We start from the raw sequence: 17,753 nt of genomic DNA, 5'->3' as shown, positions 1-17,753 counted from the left end.
CTTTGCTTTGCGAATCATCTTAATCATGTATAATCTGAAGTCCTTTTCTGATATTTCTTCTAACATGCTGTCATTGGATTCTATTAATATAGAATCTAGATTTGTTTGGGTCGTTTTCTTCCCTTGTTTTTTCATGTTGTTTATGTATCTTTTGCTCTAGCAGTGCAGATCTGGGGTATTGCAGATTTCCCCCTATAGGGTTATAGTGGCTGTATAGGTTTCCAAAACCTTTTCTTTAAGGGAAGATCAATATTAGCAGTGCCCAGTTCAGACACTATGCAATCCTAGACCAAATAGCCCCTATGAGGACAATAACAATATTGTTATAATAAACCGAATGAGTTCAAATATTATATTCAGTAAAACAAACAGGTTTGCAATAAGGTCTGCAGTTTCTAATGGAGGACAAAGAGGATGTAGAGGGATGTAGAATGTGGCTGTTAATGGGATAAGAAAATAATATATAAAAGTTCTAGATAATAGAAAGGGTGAGATTGTAATCAAAAGAAATTGGATGTTAGCATGCAAAAAAGGGAGAAAGAGACTCTGAGGGAACAGGTAAACAAAAGGAAAAGAGAGGAAGAAAAGTAAAGAAATAAAAACTTAAAATTTTTCAATAAGGAGAAAAATAAAATCTACAGTATAACAGTCATATAGTAATGAAACCTCCCAGTGTTCAGTAGCCTGATGCATGAGAGGCACCTGACAATGAACTTCAAGTCTCTAGCAGGTATCTCAGGATGGGTTTTGCCCCACCTACAGATCAGAGCTCCGGCTTCCAGGATTATCCACGATGGCTGCTCTGACTTCCAAATGTTTGGCAAATAGGGAGCTGTAGCTCAGGGTGTGGACGTGGTCAGCTGGAGGTACTGGAGACGGGATGCGGTTGGTCAGGCAGGGGTCCTGGAGGTCGGCTGTTTGATGTGGTTGCGGGATCCTGGAACCTGGGTGCAGTCAGTCTGGGGTCCTAGTGCTAGGGCGCAGTCAGTTGGTCTGGGGTTCCTGGCGGCAGGGAGCAGTCAGTCAATGTGAGGGCCCCAGAGGCAGGGAGTGATGGGTCGGGCTGAGGTATCCTGGAGACGGTGTTCAGTCAGTCTGGCCAGGGGTCCTATGGGGCCTGGCTGTTGTCTCAAATTGCGGCAGCCTCATGTAATCAAACCTGCAGATTCTGTAACAGTGAACTTCCAGGCAACAGCAGGTAGCTGGCACTCCACTGGTGGTCAGCAATCAGTTTGCTGACTGTTGTCGGCTGATCGGGAGGTGAATCTCGTGCGGTGGGTGATGGATAGGGTTAAGGCAGGTGATGGACAGGCGAGAGCAGGCAAATGGCGGATGATAGGTGCCTGACAGTGAGCAATCTGCACTCAAAAAGGCGTCGATATGCTGGCAGACTGCAGGTGATCACAGCAGACAAATGGGGTAAACAGCAGGAGATCAATAAGCAGAAAAAAACTGCCTCACCAAGAAACAGATATCCTCTGCTTGAAACCGGAGTTATGGAGTGACAGGGAACGCAGCCTCCCTCTAGTCTGCCATCTTGGATCCTCCTTATTTGTTTTCTAATTTATTTTTAGTTCCTCTTTGAACCTTTTAGTTATTAAATGGTGTTTCCAGTTTTATTTTGGTGTTAATTTCTACTTTCACTGTGGTCAAATAGACACTTCATATGATTTCTGTATTTTAAAATATCTTCTTCTGTGAAGTATCTGCCCAGCTTCTTAGCCCATTTATTGATTGGGTTCTTTGTATTTTGGTTGTAGTTTTTAAAGTTGCTTATAAACTTTGGAGAGTTAGTGCTCTGTCTGAAGCGTGTGTAGAAAAGATTTCCTCCTTATAGGGAAATTCTACTTTCTTTATTTCTTTCTCTTTGTTTCTTTCTTTGTTTCTTTGTTTCTTTCTTTCTTTCAAGTTGGAGAGTGTCTTAATTTCTGCTTCATTTTGTTAGCGTGTGTGTGTGTGTGTGTGTGTGTGTGTGTGTGTTGCTCAGTCTGGTCTCAAACTCTTAGGCTCAAGTGATTCTTTTGCCTCAACCTCCAGAATAGATGGGATTACAGGTGTGTGCCATTGAGCCTGGTGTGCTTCATTTTTGAAAGATAGTTTTGTCTAGTAAATAATCTTGTTTGATGCTTCCCCCCTTCATCAGCATGCTAAACATACTGTCTCCTTGCCTGTTGACCTCCACAAGTTTCTGGATGAGAAATTTGCTATTAATATCATTGAGGATCCCTTTTGTATCACTTCGTTCTTGCTGATTTCAAGATTTTCTCTTTGTCTTATGTCCTAGACTCTGGACAATTTGATTTTAATATGGATCTTGTCACCTTTGTCCTCCTCACAATTAGTTAAGCTTATTGACTGTGTAGATACATGTCTTTCATCAAGATTGGGAAGTTTTGGGCCATTTCTTCATCAGATATTCTTTCTGCTTCTTTATCTTTTTCCTCTAGGACTTTCCTCATATTTATTATGGTATACTTTGTATTCTGTAGATCTTTGATGTCTGTTTTTTTTCTCTTCATTCTTTTCCTTTTTTGCTCTCTGAGGTAGGGCAGTCTATTTACCTTTCTTCAGATTCACTGATTGTTCTTTCTTTAAATTTGCTGGCGAATCCCTTTAGTAAACTTTTTAGCTCTTGAATTTACATTACATTTGGCTCATTTTGTAATTTCTATTAATACCTTACTTGTTACATTGATATTACCTGCTCTTAATTTCCTTTAGAGTTTTGCCCATGGTTTTGTTTAGCTCTTTGAATATGTTTTAGACAGTTGATATAACATCTTTGTCATCTTCCTGTATATGGACTGTACTTTTATTTCTTTGCATGCTTCTTAAAATTACATGACAACTGAATATGAATATTAAAATGTGGCAACCCTGGAAATGATAATCTCTGTTTCACAAGGTTTGTTGTTGCTATTTGTTGTAGGTTGATTTTTCTACACTTTATTTTGAAGTCTGCATTTTTTTTTTTTTTTTTTTTTTTTTTTGTCTTGATGTAGTCACTGAAGTCTGCAGTCCTTTATCATTGTGGCCAGCTGGTGTTTTGACAAAATTTTCTTAAATGCTTGAATCCAATACAATTTTTAAAAATTTAAAAAATAAGGAGATAAGAAAATAAAAACTGATAAAAAAGACTTTAAAAGACAACTCTGACAGAAAACAAGCTGTGAGTAAAGGAAAATTTTTGAAATTATAGATTTTAATATTTGTTTTTTTGTATTGCTTTGGATTTTTTTTTTTTTTCTGCAATGATTCCTATTATCTGTATGTTGGATCCCAACAAAGACCTAATCAATCTTTGATTTCTCTTCACTTCTTTTTCTCTTTCTTTTTTGGGAGTATTAACCCATTTTCTGATTCTTTTATAAAATTTCTGAAGCTGAGAAATATGTGAGGAAAAGATTTAACTCAGTGTTCAGGAGGTGCAGTATCATGGCACTGGCATCAGTTTGACTATGGTTAGGACCTTTTCGAGGATGGCAGGAGTACATACAGGAACACACAAGAGAGGGAGAAATCACTTGGTGAGACAGGAAATCAGAGAGTGGGGAAGGGGAGTCTCTTTTATAATCATTCACTCTCATGGAACTAACCAGGGTCCTATGAGAATGGCTTAAACCCTTCCAAAGGTAGCTCCCCTCCCCCAGTGACCTTCCATTAGGACACCCCTTTTAAAGGTTCCACTACTTATTTCATCACACTGAAGACCAAACTTTTAGAATATGAAACCTTGGAGTGTCACCCACATCTAAACCATAGCAGGGTGGGTAGTAGAACTTTAAAATTTATTCCTTTTCATTCTGTATTTTTCAAGACATTATCTATGGTGTTTGTTTGCTCTTAAATTTAGTCCTTCTTTTTTCCTCAAGTGAATTTTAATTTTTTTCTTTTTTCATAAGCTTTGTCACTTCATTTCTGAGTTTTTATAACTTTGAATATTTTGTCTTATTTTGAAATAATAGGTTAGCATATTACCTGTTTTGGTGTGCTTTCTTGGTGTTAGGATATTATTGTGTTCCTTTTTTTTTTTCTCCTAATAACAACTATGGGATTTGGTTTTGATACTTATTGTTTATTTTTATGTAATAGTTTTTTTGAAAATTTAGGAATCAGGATTCAGGATATCTTTTCTATTTCATGTTGTTTTCAGGTAGCTCGAAAAAATATGGCCACTTTCACTTGTTATGTAGCTGCTACCTGGCTCTGCTAGATGTACTGCTGTACCTGGACCTTTTCTTAGTTTCTGTCATTCCTGTGTAGCTGAGTATATTCTACTCCTCTTTTCTCTTCAGCTTTGGGCCTTATTCAGCAGGGAAGATGTGGCTCATTCACATCTTGTGGTCCAAGGCACTCTGCTTCCTAGTGAACAGTGAAGTAGGCCAGGTCTGCTTCATGGTAAACTCTGAATAACCAAGTTCCCAGGGCCTACTTTGGCCCCTTGCTGCTTCTGCTTCTTTCCCCTCCAGTAGTGATATCATATGGGACTCGAAGGTTGATAGTTTGTCCTCACCCACTTGTATTTTGGACTTTGTTGATTACTGGTAAGTGTGGAATGTTCATTTTGGTTTTGCTATTTAGTTGTTCTATCTTTATGTGAAGATTTGGAGACATTACAAAACCATTCCTTTATTACTACTACTCCTGGTTTTCTAAATTGCTAGTTGTCAACTTAATGTATATTTAATGAAGTTGAATTTTTTTTTTCTTCTTTTAAAAATCATCTCCACAGAGAAAAAGGAGTGGGAGTATAGAGTATTCATCCTTTCCAGAAGAGAAGCCACTACAGTGCAGAACAGGTCTCAGGACAGTGGGAACAGCTGCCTCCCTCTCTGAAGCATGGCTTAAGTGTGGAGAAGGATTTCAGGACACTCCTGGGACTCAGGTAAAGTAACCTCAAAATTGTTTTCCCTAATGTAGAAGGGTAAATGACAAGATTCCTGAGTGTTCATGCCACTTTAATTACACTTCTTTGAAATTCCCTTTCTTACTTTCATTCCTTGAATTCCTTTAATAATTGTGGCAAGTTAGTATCACCTTGTTAGACCATGCAGAGCCTTTGTACTTGTTTGTAAATGAAGGATATATACTGAGAATGTTCTCAGAAGTGAAACTGTTGAACACACTACTTTCCATGAAGTGTATTTATGAAATGTTCATAAATTCAGAATCTTTTGTCTATGAGATTTGGTTAATTGTATACAAGTTGTATCTTATAATATAGAGGAATGTTATCATTAGTAATGAGGACCTCAAGTGTCAAGAGTCATATACATGAACATTAACGTTGATTGTTAATGTGAAATTTTTGTTTTGTTTTGTTTTCTTCATAATGCAACAAAAATTTATTAACATTTAGGACAGTTCAGCTATTATTGAAAGTGATCATTTCTAAACCTAAGTTGGGGAAAATGGCTATTAGTGCAGCATAATACCATCACTGTGTACTGTGACTACAGACAGAAGAATGAATAGCCACCCCTCAAATGAAGGATCAGGGGCAGGTCAACTCTTTCTGGATGTTATAGTCAAAAAGTACAGCCATCTTCTAGCTGTTTGCCTATAAAGATGAGCGAGCCTCTGCTGGTCAGGGTAGTGCCTTCTTATCCTAGATGGCCTTTACATTCTCCATGGTGACACTGGGCTCTCCTTTCAGGGTGATGGTCTTGCCATTCAGGGTCTTCACAAAGATTTGCATTTTTGCCGTGTTATCAAATGTGAAGAGGCTGTGAATCACCAGTCACATCAATCCACCCACACCACCCTTCAACAAAACCACTCGGCACTTGAAAAGTTTTGATGAATCAACTGTTTTGATTCTGGAAAAATATAAAAATAAATTTATAAGAATATTAGTGGGCTGGGGTTGTGCCTCAGTGGCAGAGCTCTTGCCTAGCACATGTAAGGCACTGGGTTTGATTCTCAGCACCACATATAAATAAATAAAGTAACTAAAAAATATTTAAGAAAAAAAGAATATAAGTAGTATGTGCTTTGAGAATACTTACACTGGCAAATGCAAGTAAAAGAAAACAGGAATATGTTAAGGAAGGTATAGTTAAAAACTTTGAATGTTTTCTAAAATATTGTTGGTTTTTAATCCCTTATCATATAAATTACTTTATTGATATTTTGCCTGCAGTCATTAACAACTGGAAGGGTGACTCTTACAGAAAAGGACCTTGAATTAGCTACAAGACCAAAGAAAGGTAATATTACTTTGTTGATTTCTTGACAGAGAAGGTATAAGGCTAATATATCCTTTGGTGATTCTTTTGTTTCTATTACTTACATAGTTTGGTAGTCTATAGTTGTGGTTAAAAAACATCAAAACAATGTAAAAAGGTATTTTGGAAAATTCTTGTCTCTCATTTCTGTCACCGTTTATCCTATTCTTTTTGCCCCCTATACGTAATTCTAAACATTATGTGTCCTTGCTCGGTTCATGTTTATCATAGAGCCCAGTAGGTTAGCTCAGGCTCATAACTCCAGGATTTAGCCAAAGAAAAGAAAAAAGAAAGAAAAGAAAAGAAATGACCTGGGTTTGATCCCTAAAAAATCCTGTGGGAAATAAACTTATGACCTATGCTATATGAACTGTACTGCTTTAGGCTATGAAATTGTTACTTGGTCAATCAGTTGGGGGAAGCTTTCCAGCTATAGATATTAGGAAACTGTTCAAATTCTAGGACTTGACCTTATCTCCTGCAACAGGACATCCAGAGGGCCCAACTAATTCTACCCTCTGCAAACTAATTCTACCCTCTGCAAATTCTCAAGGCTGAATGTTTGGGAAGAGTGGGTACTAAGGATTTTTACTTGAGTGAACTTTGCCTTTCTTTGGGAAGGAATCTCTCAAGGATGTGTTAATGAAATTAGAGGTATGTTGCTGCCAATGAAATTAAGGTGTGTGGTAATGGAGAAGAGGGAGCATATATGAGGTAGACTGCTGACTTTGCTATCATAGTCAGTTAGTTACCCTGGGGGTGGGCACAAAGAAGGTGGACTTGTGACTTTAGTAATCTTGCTGTGTCCTGGCTGTAATCTGGGAAAATAAGCTCAATGCTCTGACCCTCAGTTTCTGCATCTGAAAAATGGGCATAATATTGTGCCTCATTGATTATTTTTTATTTATTTTTTTATTGTAAACAAATGGGATACATGTTGTTTCTCTGTTTGTACATGGATTCAAGGCATACCATTTGTGTAATCATAAATTTACATAGGGTAATGTTGTTTGATTCATTCTGTTATTTTTTTTTCCCTTCCCCCCCACCCCTCATTGATTATTGTGAGTAGTAAGTGAACTAAGAAACAATAGATAGAATGAATGCCTAGCTCAGAGGCTTATACTTAGCAGGTAATTAATGGCAGCAATTGGTGTTACATCTGATGGCAGAGTTATGTGAGAGTCTGTTCCTGGGAATGGAATAACTTTATATGGTTAAGAACACTGAGCATTCTAAGCCATATTATTATTTCACTAACACTTAAGAGTTCTTTTTTATATATATGAAAAATAAGGCCAGGCATGAAGGGGCAAGACTTTAATCCCAGCTGTTCTGGGTGCTAAGCCAGGAGGATTGCACATTTGAGGCCAACCTGGTTGATTTAGTGATACCCTATTTAAAATAAAATCAAAATAAGGGCTGGGAATGTAGTTCAGTGGTAGAGTACTCCCCTAACATGTGTAAGGCCCAGGGTTCCATCTCCAGTAACAGATACATGAAAAAGAAAGAGAATATACAAAAATGTTTCTTTAGAATTCATAAAACACTGTTTTATAGAATAACTGTCATATATCTTCTTGTAATATAATAACCTGATAAAATTGCAGAATTTTACTTCTCTTCCTATTAGTGCCAAATGTTGTGTTATTCAAAGATCAATTTAACCCTGGTTTGAAAACATAATATGTTACATGGAGAAAGTAATGTTTATCTTTAAACAGATGTGGCTTATATCTTTTTCTGTTTTGTTTTTTTTTTTAAGTGTAATAAAAGAGGGAAAGAAATACTAAATACATTGGTCCCTTGTATTTAATTATAAAAAGATCTTTGAGTATGATTTTCCCATGCCAATATATATTTGACTCCTCTGCTGTACTTTCTTCTGTAAGAAAGATCAGTGTATTCTCAAAGACTGAAATTACTTGTGACAAGATATAATTACTTATATACATGAAGCTTGTTAAGGCAAGAAAGTATCATAATTTAATAAAGGCTTATAAGTAGATTATAGAGGGGATGCAAGGTATTTCCTAAAACTATGCTTCATTTTGAAACAGCAGGTTTTTTGTTTGTTTTGGTACTAGGGATTGAACCTAGGTGTACTTTATCACGAGCTACATCCTCAGTCCTTTTTGTTTTTATTTGAGACAGGGTCTTGTTAAGTTGCTTGGGGTCTCTGAGGTAAGTTTCTGAGGTTGGCCTTGAACTTGGAATCCGCGTGCCTTAGCTACTTGAGTCACTGTGATTACAGTTGTGTGCTTCTGTGCCCAGTCCTTAAATATATATTTTAAGACAGCCCACTAATAATAATTCCAAGATAAAAATTCTTTACCACATTTAGGGTAAGTAATATTTTAATGAGAGTTGAGCAGCAGAAACATGGAATATATGTTTTGTAATAAATGCTTAAGGCCGTTTCCTCATCTATAAGGCACTGACAGAGAAAACTGAAAAGGGGAGGAAATAAAGATGGAAAGAGGTCATAGAAATAAGCAAATGAGTGTCGGCAAAGGATCTTGCTTAAAGAAAGAAGAAAATACTAAAGAGTTGTGCCCTTTGTAGGTAGTTACTTTCCTAAAAAAGACCAGTAGGAAGAAAGACCTTTCCTAAAAAGATAGGTAGGAAGAAAGAAAGAAATATATTTCACAAGCAAAATGACATAGAGGGAAGAATTTTGAGTTTGTTTAATTATTTTTTTCCCCTGAAATTCCCTGCATGGTAGTTTCCTCAGAATTTTGTTGGTGCTGCTCAGAGATTTCTTGTCCCTTGAAGACATTACGAAGTTTTATTAATCATTTGTTGACCTTCTTTCTCTGTTAGATCATTAGTTTCTTAAAGACATATCCTTTTGTAACTCATCTTTATATCCCAGATGTATTAGGTTCCCAGGACTGCCATAATAAAGAATCACAAATTAGATGTTTAATCAATATAAACTTACTATCTCATAGTTCCAGAGGCCAAAGTGTATAATGAAGATATTGACAGAATTGGTTTCTTTTGAGGATTGTGAGGGAAGGATCGGTTCCAGACCTCTGTCCTTTCGGCTTGTCAGTGGTTATTGTCATCCTGTGTTTCTTCACATTGTCTCCATCTGTACATGTCTGTCTCTGACTCTAAATTTCCCCTTCTTATATGGACATCTTGGATTAAGGCCTATTCTTCATGTTCTCACTTTAAACGTGATTACCTCTGTAAAGACCCTGACCTCCAAATAAAGTCACTTTTAGATAGGAGGTTAGCACTTTAACAGGTGAATTTGTGGGCGACACAAGTCAGTATACACGCATTAGGTAGGCTAGCACATAGTAGATACTCAGAAATGTTTGTAAATGTAATTTCTGTTCATTTGATACATTTTTACAGAATCCCTGCAATACAGCAAACCATGAGGAAGGAACCCCTCTGCTACAGCAAACCATGAAGAAACAAAGAAAATGAGTAAATCTGCCTGTTAGTCTTCTTAATAGGCTTACCCCTTTTTAGCAAGTAAAATGAATTACTGACTAATAAATTCCTGGTAGTGGTTTTAACTCTGTAACTTATACTGTTAAGTTTCTTTAATTCTTGGGTTTATAAGTCTAGAGTCCTGGTCACTAAGAATTTGAATGACATAGCTATTAATTACACTATCTCTTTTAATAGATGTTCCAAAGGACCAGACATTACATATTTTCTAGGAGTCTCACACTAAGCTAATGGTGAAAGGCTCCAACTAACTTGGGAGATTTGTATAATGGTTAAGAATGTGGACTCAGAAGCTAGACTGCCTGAGTGTGAATCTAAGCCACAACTACCAGGTGACAAAGGAAGCATTGCATTTGCATTTGGGAAGCCCTTTCGTTTTTTTTTTTTTTTTTTTTTTTTTTTGCGGTGCTGGGGATTGAACCCAGGGCCTTGTGCTTGCAAGGCAAGCACTCTATCATTGAGCTATATCCCCAGCCCTTGGGAGAGCACTTTCTAACTGTTTACAACCTAGTAATCATTAAGTTGATAAATTTATCTAAATAAAAAGGGGAAAACTGTGTGGCAAAAATTAACAAATTAGATATACACAGTATAAGATAAAGAAAAACATAAGGGGGGGATACTTGTATTTTCTAGCCCAAAGACTCATCTTTGTTGAAAAAAAAAAATTAGAAATTAATCCAGCGTGGGAAGAACTATTAGAAAAATGAAGATTATGAAGTGAGCTGCTTCCTGGAAAAGCAGATATCCAAACATACAAAAAGATGCGCAGTTTCATCTGTAATAGGAGAAATGCACAATGAAAAGGCACTGGGAGAACCATTTTTTCTGTGATTAGATATCAAATCTAAGTAAATATCTTTCCAGTGGTTCTAGTCTTCTCTTTTTTTTTTTTTTTTTTTAACAGAGTGCATTTGATTCATTGTACACAAATGGAGTACAGCTTTTGTTTCTATGGTTGTACACGATATAGATTCACACATTCTTGTAATCATATATGTACTTAGGGTAATGATGTCTGTTTCATTCTACCATCTTTCATACCCCCTCCCCCTCCCCCCTCACTTCCCTCTACATAATCTAAAGTTCCTCCATTCTTCTCTTACCCCCCACTCACCCCACCCCCATTATATATCATCATCATCCCCTTACCAGGGAAAACATTTGGCCTTTGGTTTTTTGGGACTGGCTTATTTGACTTAAAATGATATTTTCCAACTCCATCCATTTACCTGCAAATGCCATAACTTTTTTATTCTTTATGACATGAATAATATTCCATTCCACAGTTTCTTATCCTTCATCTGATGAAGGGCATCTACATTGGTTCGACAATCTAGCTATTGTGAATTGAGCTGCTATAAACATTGATGCGCTGGCATTACTGTAGTAGACTAATTTTAAGAGTCCTTCAGGTGGTGTAGTCTTCTTTTATGTTCTTCAGAAGTCTTTGAAGGGCTGGGAATATAGCTCAGTTTGTAGAGTACCTGCCTCGCGAAAATTTCCTTCATTTAGATTTTATATGCCTTTTAATTTTCTTTTACATATTTGATATTAATTAGCTACTGTTTTAAATTTGGTTCTATATAATATTTTGTACTTTGCTACCTTTATTGCATTTCCTTAATTTTCAGTTGGTTTCTTATTTTTTCTAATAGTTTATTTATAATATGCAAATTATCATAATTTTACTTTTTGTTTAGTTTTCAGATGAATAATGCAATTGAAAATATCTTTTGCACACAAGTACATAGTTTAGTTTTATTAGCTATTTAAATAGGTATGGAGTCTTGGGTGATTCTGAATGTTTATTTTTCTTTTTATATTTTGAAGGTTTGGCCACTTCAGTAATTCTAGATTTTTATGGCACAAAGTAAATGTTTAGTAAATGTTGATTATTTTGTTTTTGTGAGTTTGTAAAGTGCTATTTTTCTAGACATCAACTTTTCAATGAGTCTTCCTATCCTGATCAATAGGATTAGAACATTTTTATGTGTGTATGGCACGATTATGTCATACCATACCTCTAGCATAATATTTAATTTTTTCAGATCATGTGTTCTTTTAGGGTAGTATCATGCTATTTTTTTCTTGCTCATGGTTTACTTTATCAGATGGGTCCTGTAAATGTACATTAAATGAAGCCACTTAACATCTCAGCCTATGTTTTCTTTCCTGTAAAACTTGAATATAATGTCTTTATATATTTATAGAATATCGAAATGAGCTTTGAAACTGAACTTTGAAATTTGTGAATTCCATACAATGTGGGAAAAGACAGGATAAAAGTTTTAACATTATAGCTACAGTTATGAATATAACAGGAAGAATGGTTTTTATTAGTTATATTTCTTTTCTGATCAATATCAGAAGTTTCCTGTTGACTTGTGATTCTGTCAAGATACAGTAGCCCCATTCTTTCTAGGTATTCCGTCTATCACAATGGCTAAAATAAAAAGGTGTAAAAACACAAGCTGCTAATGAAGTCTCATGTGGAGAGACTGGATCACTAATTGTTAGTGAACTAAAAAATTGTATAGCTACTCTGGAAAACACTTGGCAGTTTCTTATAAGAGTAAACATTATACAACCCAGGCATTGTACTCTTAGGCATTTATCCCAGAAGATGAAAATTACGTTCATATAAAATATTATGCACAGATGTTTATAAGCTGCTTTATTCATCATAACTTCAAACTGGAAGCACACATATCCTCAGTTGGTAAATGATTAAACAAACTGTGGTATATCCATACTGTGGAATTCTATTTAGTAATAAAAAAGAAAGTAACTATTGGTACATACAGTAATTTTGATGAATGTCTTGAATGCTATGCTGAGTTGGGAAAAAAAAAATACAGTCCTAAGAGGTTACATATGATTTCATTTGTATAACATTCTTAAATGCCAGCATTATAGAAATGCAAAACTGATGAATGGTTGCCAGGGGTCAGGATTGATGTGAGTGAGGTGGGGTTGTTGTGGCTATAGAAAATTAACACAGAATATCTGTATTAGCCAGGGTTCTCTAGAGGAACAAAAGCAACAGGAGGTATGATTATAAAAAGGGGATTTATTAGATTGGCTTAAACATCCAGAAGCTGGATAGTCCACGATGACCGTCTGCAGCCTGGAGAGCTGAAAGAACCAGCAGCTGTGCAGTCCAAGAGGCAAAAGCTCCAGAACAAGAAGAAGCAACAGTGCTACCCTAGTCCAAGACCAGAGCTTCTGGAAACTATGTGGACAATCACTGGCAGAGCCTGATTTGGAAGAATGAAGAATCGAGAGTCTTAATATTCGCAGATGATCGAAGTAGCAATCAAGAATCTGTTCAAAAAGAATCAAGCTTGCATCTGCATCTGCTTCCTTGTTCTTCCATCTTTTATTCCATCTAAGTCACCATCCTGTTGGGAAGTGCTGACCACACTTAGGGAGGGTCTCCACTTCAGTTCAATATGCCACATTCCAGTCATTCCTAGACACACCCTCATTAATACACCCAGAAGCCTCTTAATCATTGGCATCCTCTTAATCCAATCAAGTTGACAATCCAAATTAACCATTTGGCATCTTATCTAATTTTGACCAGATCTGTGTCAATATCCTGGATGTGATATTGTACTATAGTGTTGCAAGATATTGCCATTGGAGGATATAAAGGGTCTCTATATTGTTTCTTTAAGCTATGAATCTACTATTATCTCAAAGTTTAATTACATACAAAAGTTTTTAAGCACTCTCATGCTACCAGGGTTCTTAGCATGTCATGGGAAGCATATAGAAACAGAAAATTATTCATACACACCAGTTTTGTGGTTTGGTCTTTGTGCTTTTTTCTTTTAGTTTCATAAACTAGTCTATGAAGTTATAGTTCTATAATTGTTACTTTTACTCTTATTTTTTCCAGTTTTCTTTTGTGCTCCCTGTCATAACTTGTCTTTATAACTTACCTCAATAGTTCTATTTTTTTCTTGTAATTTGGATTTAATTCAGTCTTTTGAGGTTGTACATGGAGCTTTAAGCAGCAAGATTTGACATAAGCCGTTGTTTTCATTTTCATCAGAGTTTTGTATGTTGAGACCTTGGCAAAGTAAGAAGCTCAAAATCTCATGCTAATGAATAACCACATCAGTTGATTATATTTATGTATTTTCTTTTCTTTAACAGAAACTACTACATCTAAGAATACCAGTGAGCCTACAGATATAACATGGAGTTCCAGTGGAAGTGATCTGTCAGATGAAGACAAAACACTTTCTAAATCACAGAGAGATAATGAACATGGCTCTAGAATAGATAGATTCATAACAGAACTATTTTGTGTCCAGAAGGTGGGGCCAGTGAAGGTAAATTGCTAATTTTGTAAGAAATTCAGTCTCTGTTTAATACTGGGTTCAATATTAGAAAAAATTTACTTTCTTTTTTATATTTATTATGGATTATGATTTTACTGAGCCCTAGCCTCTTTGTTAACCTCTTTAGAAACATTGTTTCTTTTAATATTTCTTACATCAAGTCTAAGAGATAGGTATTACTGATATATTATTTTTACGGTTCACAACTTAGGCTTGGACTTGTCAGAATTGTTGGGGTTCCATTTTCAGTCTCTTTGATACCAAAGCCAATTCTCTCAATTCCCACATAATGCTACAACCTATGCTACCTTCTTGCTCACTTGTTATTATTGAATAAATATTACAACAACCAATGTGTTAGAAATATAACTTATCAAATTTCTGTTCCCATGGCATTTTATATTATATCATGTTTTAGACGATTTAAAAGCAAGGTTTCTAAACCTTGATACCATTGCCATTTGGAGATAGATAATTCTGTTGTGAGGAGATCTTTCCTATGCATACTATGTATATCACAGTATCCCTGGCCTCTACATACTAGATCACAGTAGTAACCCCCAGCCCTAGTTTTGACAACCAAAAATATTTCTAATTGTCAGAGGTCTTCTGAAGTATAAAATCACCTCCAGTTAATAACCATAGATGTGTTATTGTGGAAATCATGTCTTTGCAAATTTAAAAATTTATAGCCCATCTGGAGTATTTAAAAATCTTAATGCTTTAAAAATAACTTGTGACTCTTAACTCTTGATAGTTTATGTTAGTACTTAGTTAAGGTTAAGTTTGGGTGGATAGCCTCTCAGGCAGGTTGTTAAATTCCTACGAACGTTTGTAGGGATTTAGGTAACTACCATTAACATTTAGTAGTGACCAGTTGAAGTGGTATTTTAAGTTTATACATAAGCTGATATCGTGTATGTTATTAATTCAAGCATAGTAACTGAAATTATGATGTAACTTTTTCTTCACACATTTCAGAACAGTTTCAATTTTAAAATTGTGACTTTCATGGATGAATAGTAATGGTTTATGAATTTTATCTCAAAACTGGCATTAAAAAATAAAAAAATAATGTTGTCTTCTTCTATTAAAAGAAATATTTAGTAGTTTCCAAAACGGTTTATAAATTGAGAAATTCTTTGGGCTAATTACTTCAAAATGAGTTCAAATATTTTTGTTTGTTTATTTATTTATTTATTTATTTATTTATTTTTGTGGTGCTGGGGATTGAACCCAGGGCCTTGTGCTTGCAAGGCGAGCACTTTACCAACTGAGCTATCTCCCCAGCCAAGTTCAAATATTTTTGACGTTTCATACAAAGTTGAATTGTAGATAACAAGTAAATAATCCTTGGAGTATATGCAGTCATGTTTGCAGCTGCTGGACATTTCTGTCTTTCCCTGCTACTCTCCTCTCTTCTCATATTCCCCAATCCTTCCTTCCTTTTTATCTTTAGCGAATGACAGCTATTCCATTTGTCAAGGTATTATGTTGTTCCAGACACTTGCCTGGGCATTATGTATATTATTTTCTTTTTCTATTTATTATGTTCTCAAAGCTAAGAAGTACCCTCATTTAATAGAAAAAATTTCAGACTTAGAAAAGTCAAGTCCCTGCCCCAGTCCCAAAATAAGTGTGCCAGTTGATATTCAGACCCAGATATGTCTAGCTTCTTTGCTGTGTAGTGGCTTCATAACCTTTAGTATTCCTAGACCTTCTTTTAGCCCTATAGTCAAGAGAAAAGTCTATTGACTGTACAGTCCAGAATTGGGGTTAAGAAGGAAGAACCCTAAGTTAAAATTGTCAGAATATTTTTCTCTTAAGAAATTTTCCTTCTCTATTTGAATTTTACGTGACTTTGGCAAAATTTCTTAATTTACTACAGACACAACTCATCTGTAAAATGTACATTTTAATCTAGTAGTAGCTGTTTTGCTTCATAAAATTGTGACCCAGTGAAATAACCATATTGTTTATGGTATAGCATTTTATGGCATGCATCTCTGCAGAGATCTGTGGGTTACTTCAAAATAGAAATCGTTGTTGTATTTATTTATTTTGCAATGTGCATGTCTAGATTGGCTTGATGGGCCCTTAGTAGGCACTTTGTTGAATGAGTAAGCGAGTGAATCAGTGCTATGCAAGTGTGCCATGTCAACAGCAGCTCTGAAAGCATTATGCTCCTCCTTTGACTCTATAACTTCCTGTTATTCTGGTTCAGCAACTTGGAGGGTTTTTCCTGTGTGTGTGTATGTGTGTGCGTGTGTCTGTCTGTCTGTGTCTGTCTGTGGCTTCTGTGACTAAATGTCATGAGGAAATAAATGCCATTACGCATGTGCTTTTCTCAGTGGTGGTTTGACCTCCAGTGTCTGTTTTGTTGTCTTCCTGCCTTCCTGACTTCCTGCAGTATTAGGGATCAAATTTAGGGCCCCCTGCAGGTAGGCAGGCATTTTACCACTGAGTTACATACACCGCCAGCCCCATCTCTAGTATTTTGTAATGCTTATAATGGACTTTCAGTGTGTCTTCTAGAATAACTATCATATTAAAGACTTTGTTTTGTTTATTCTATATTTTAACTTTAGCTTAAATTTTTTCTTTTTTAAATTTTAAATTCCATTCAGGTATTAAAGATAGCACATTTTTTTCTTTTTAATATTATTTCATTTTACTGGAAATGTGATCATTACTGTCAAACCTGCGAAATAGGAGCATGATATTTTATTACTTCTAAGTTGCTGAAGTAACTGTTAAGGAGTAGTCATACTTCATATTGTAGGAAAGGTTTATGTTACATTTATACCTGAAAAACTAATTCATCTTGCTTTTTTTTTCTTTAAATTTTTTTTTTAGAAGTTGATAGACCTTTATTTTATTCATTTATTTTTATGTAGTGCTGAGAATCGAACCCAGTGCCTCATACATGCCAGGCAGGTGCTCTACTACTGAGCTACAACCCCGGCCCCTGCTTTCATGTATTTAAGCATAGCAAATTAGAGTCAGCGCATTTGGTTGTTTAATATATGAATATAATTTAGCTTCCTGACTTAAAATTTTGCAAAAGTAGCATGTAGTTAATGCTTATAAGGTAACTGAATGCTGAATTTAGTTTTTTTCCAAATTGATAAAGGAAATTGTTAGGGTAGCTGGCGCAAATATCCATGAGAGACACAGCTCTGAGTTCAAGCAAAGGTTTATTGACAGAATCTGCCAGGCTGCCCCTCTGCAAGGAGCAGCAGCTTGCAGGAAAAACTTCTAAACTATATAGTCATGTACAGTGGAGTAATTCAGAAACAACTGGTTTGGCCCTGTGACTGTTACTTGACTTCTTTGCTGTAGTTTTGGTTATTAGAACTCTTTTGGGGTAGGCCTACTGGGAAGGTTATGCCTGGGTAGGTAGGTGCTGTTTTTCAAAATGGAGTTACTTTGGCCTAAAGACCTAACATTCCCGACTTTTTGTCTTATAATGATAAGGGGCATTGTTAGTTCTGGCTTCTTGGAGCTGAATGGGGGACAAATAGGGGTTTAGGCCTGAACTTTGGGGAGGGGGCTGTATTGGTTCATAAAGAGCTGGTTTATAGTCTCATTAGTGAGTTCCTTTACTTGATACCAGACAAGATCCTATTAAAGAGTATGTAAGAAGAGGGCCCATCAACAGGAGCAGCCATGGGACAGTCTGTTGCAAAAGGTTCCAGGG

General features: G+C 35.9%; 1 protein-coding gene across 6 annotated transcripts in view; it reads left to right on the top strand.

Annotated features, from left to right (window-relative positions):
• Spidr (scaffold protein involved in DNA repair) overlaps window positions 1–17,753 on the top strand; it is a 434,237-nt gene that overhangs the window by 26,110 nt on the left and 390,374 nt on the right. For 4 of the 6 annotated variants that reach the window (XM_047546455.1, XM_047546285.1, XM_047546761.1 and 1 more), the window contains exons 2-4: window positions 4,733–4,885; window positions 6,143–6,209; window positions 13,866–14,044. In XM_047546455.1, the coding sequence (XP_047402411.1) occupies window positions 4,733–4,885; window positions 6,143–6,209; window positions 13,866–14,044 (399 nt within the window). Of the gene's footprint in view, window positions 1–4,732; window positions 4,886–6,142; window positions 6,210–13,865; window positions 14,045–17,753 lie in introns of those variants that run through there. The other 2 variants (XM_047546929.1, XM_047546605.1) reach the window with 2 other exon arrangements.

This window comes from Sciurus carolinensis, chromosome 1, assembly GCF_902686445.1.
Source record: "Sciurus carolinensis chromosome 1, mSciCar1.2, whole genome shotgun sequence".
Classification (NCBI taxonomy): Eukaryota; Metazoa; Chordata; class Mammalia; order Rodentia; family Sciuridae; genus Sciurus; species Sciurus carolinensis.
Note: the sequence above shows the minus strand (reverse complement) of the source record. Positions and strands in the feature narration are given on the sequence as shown.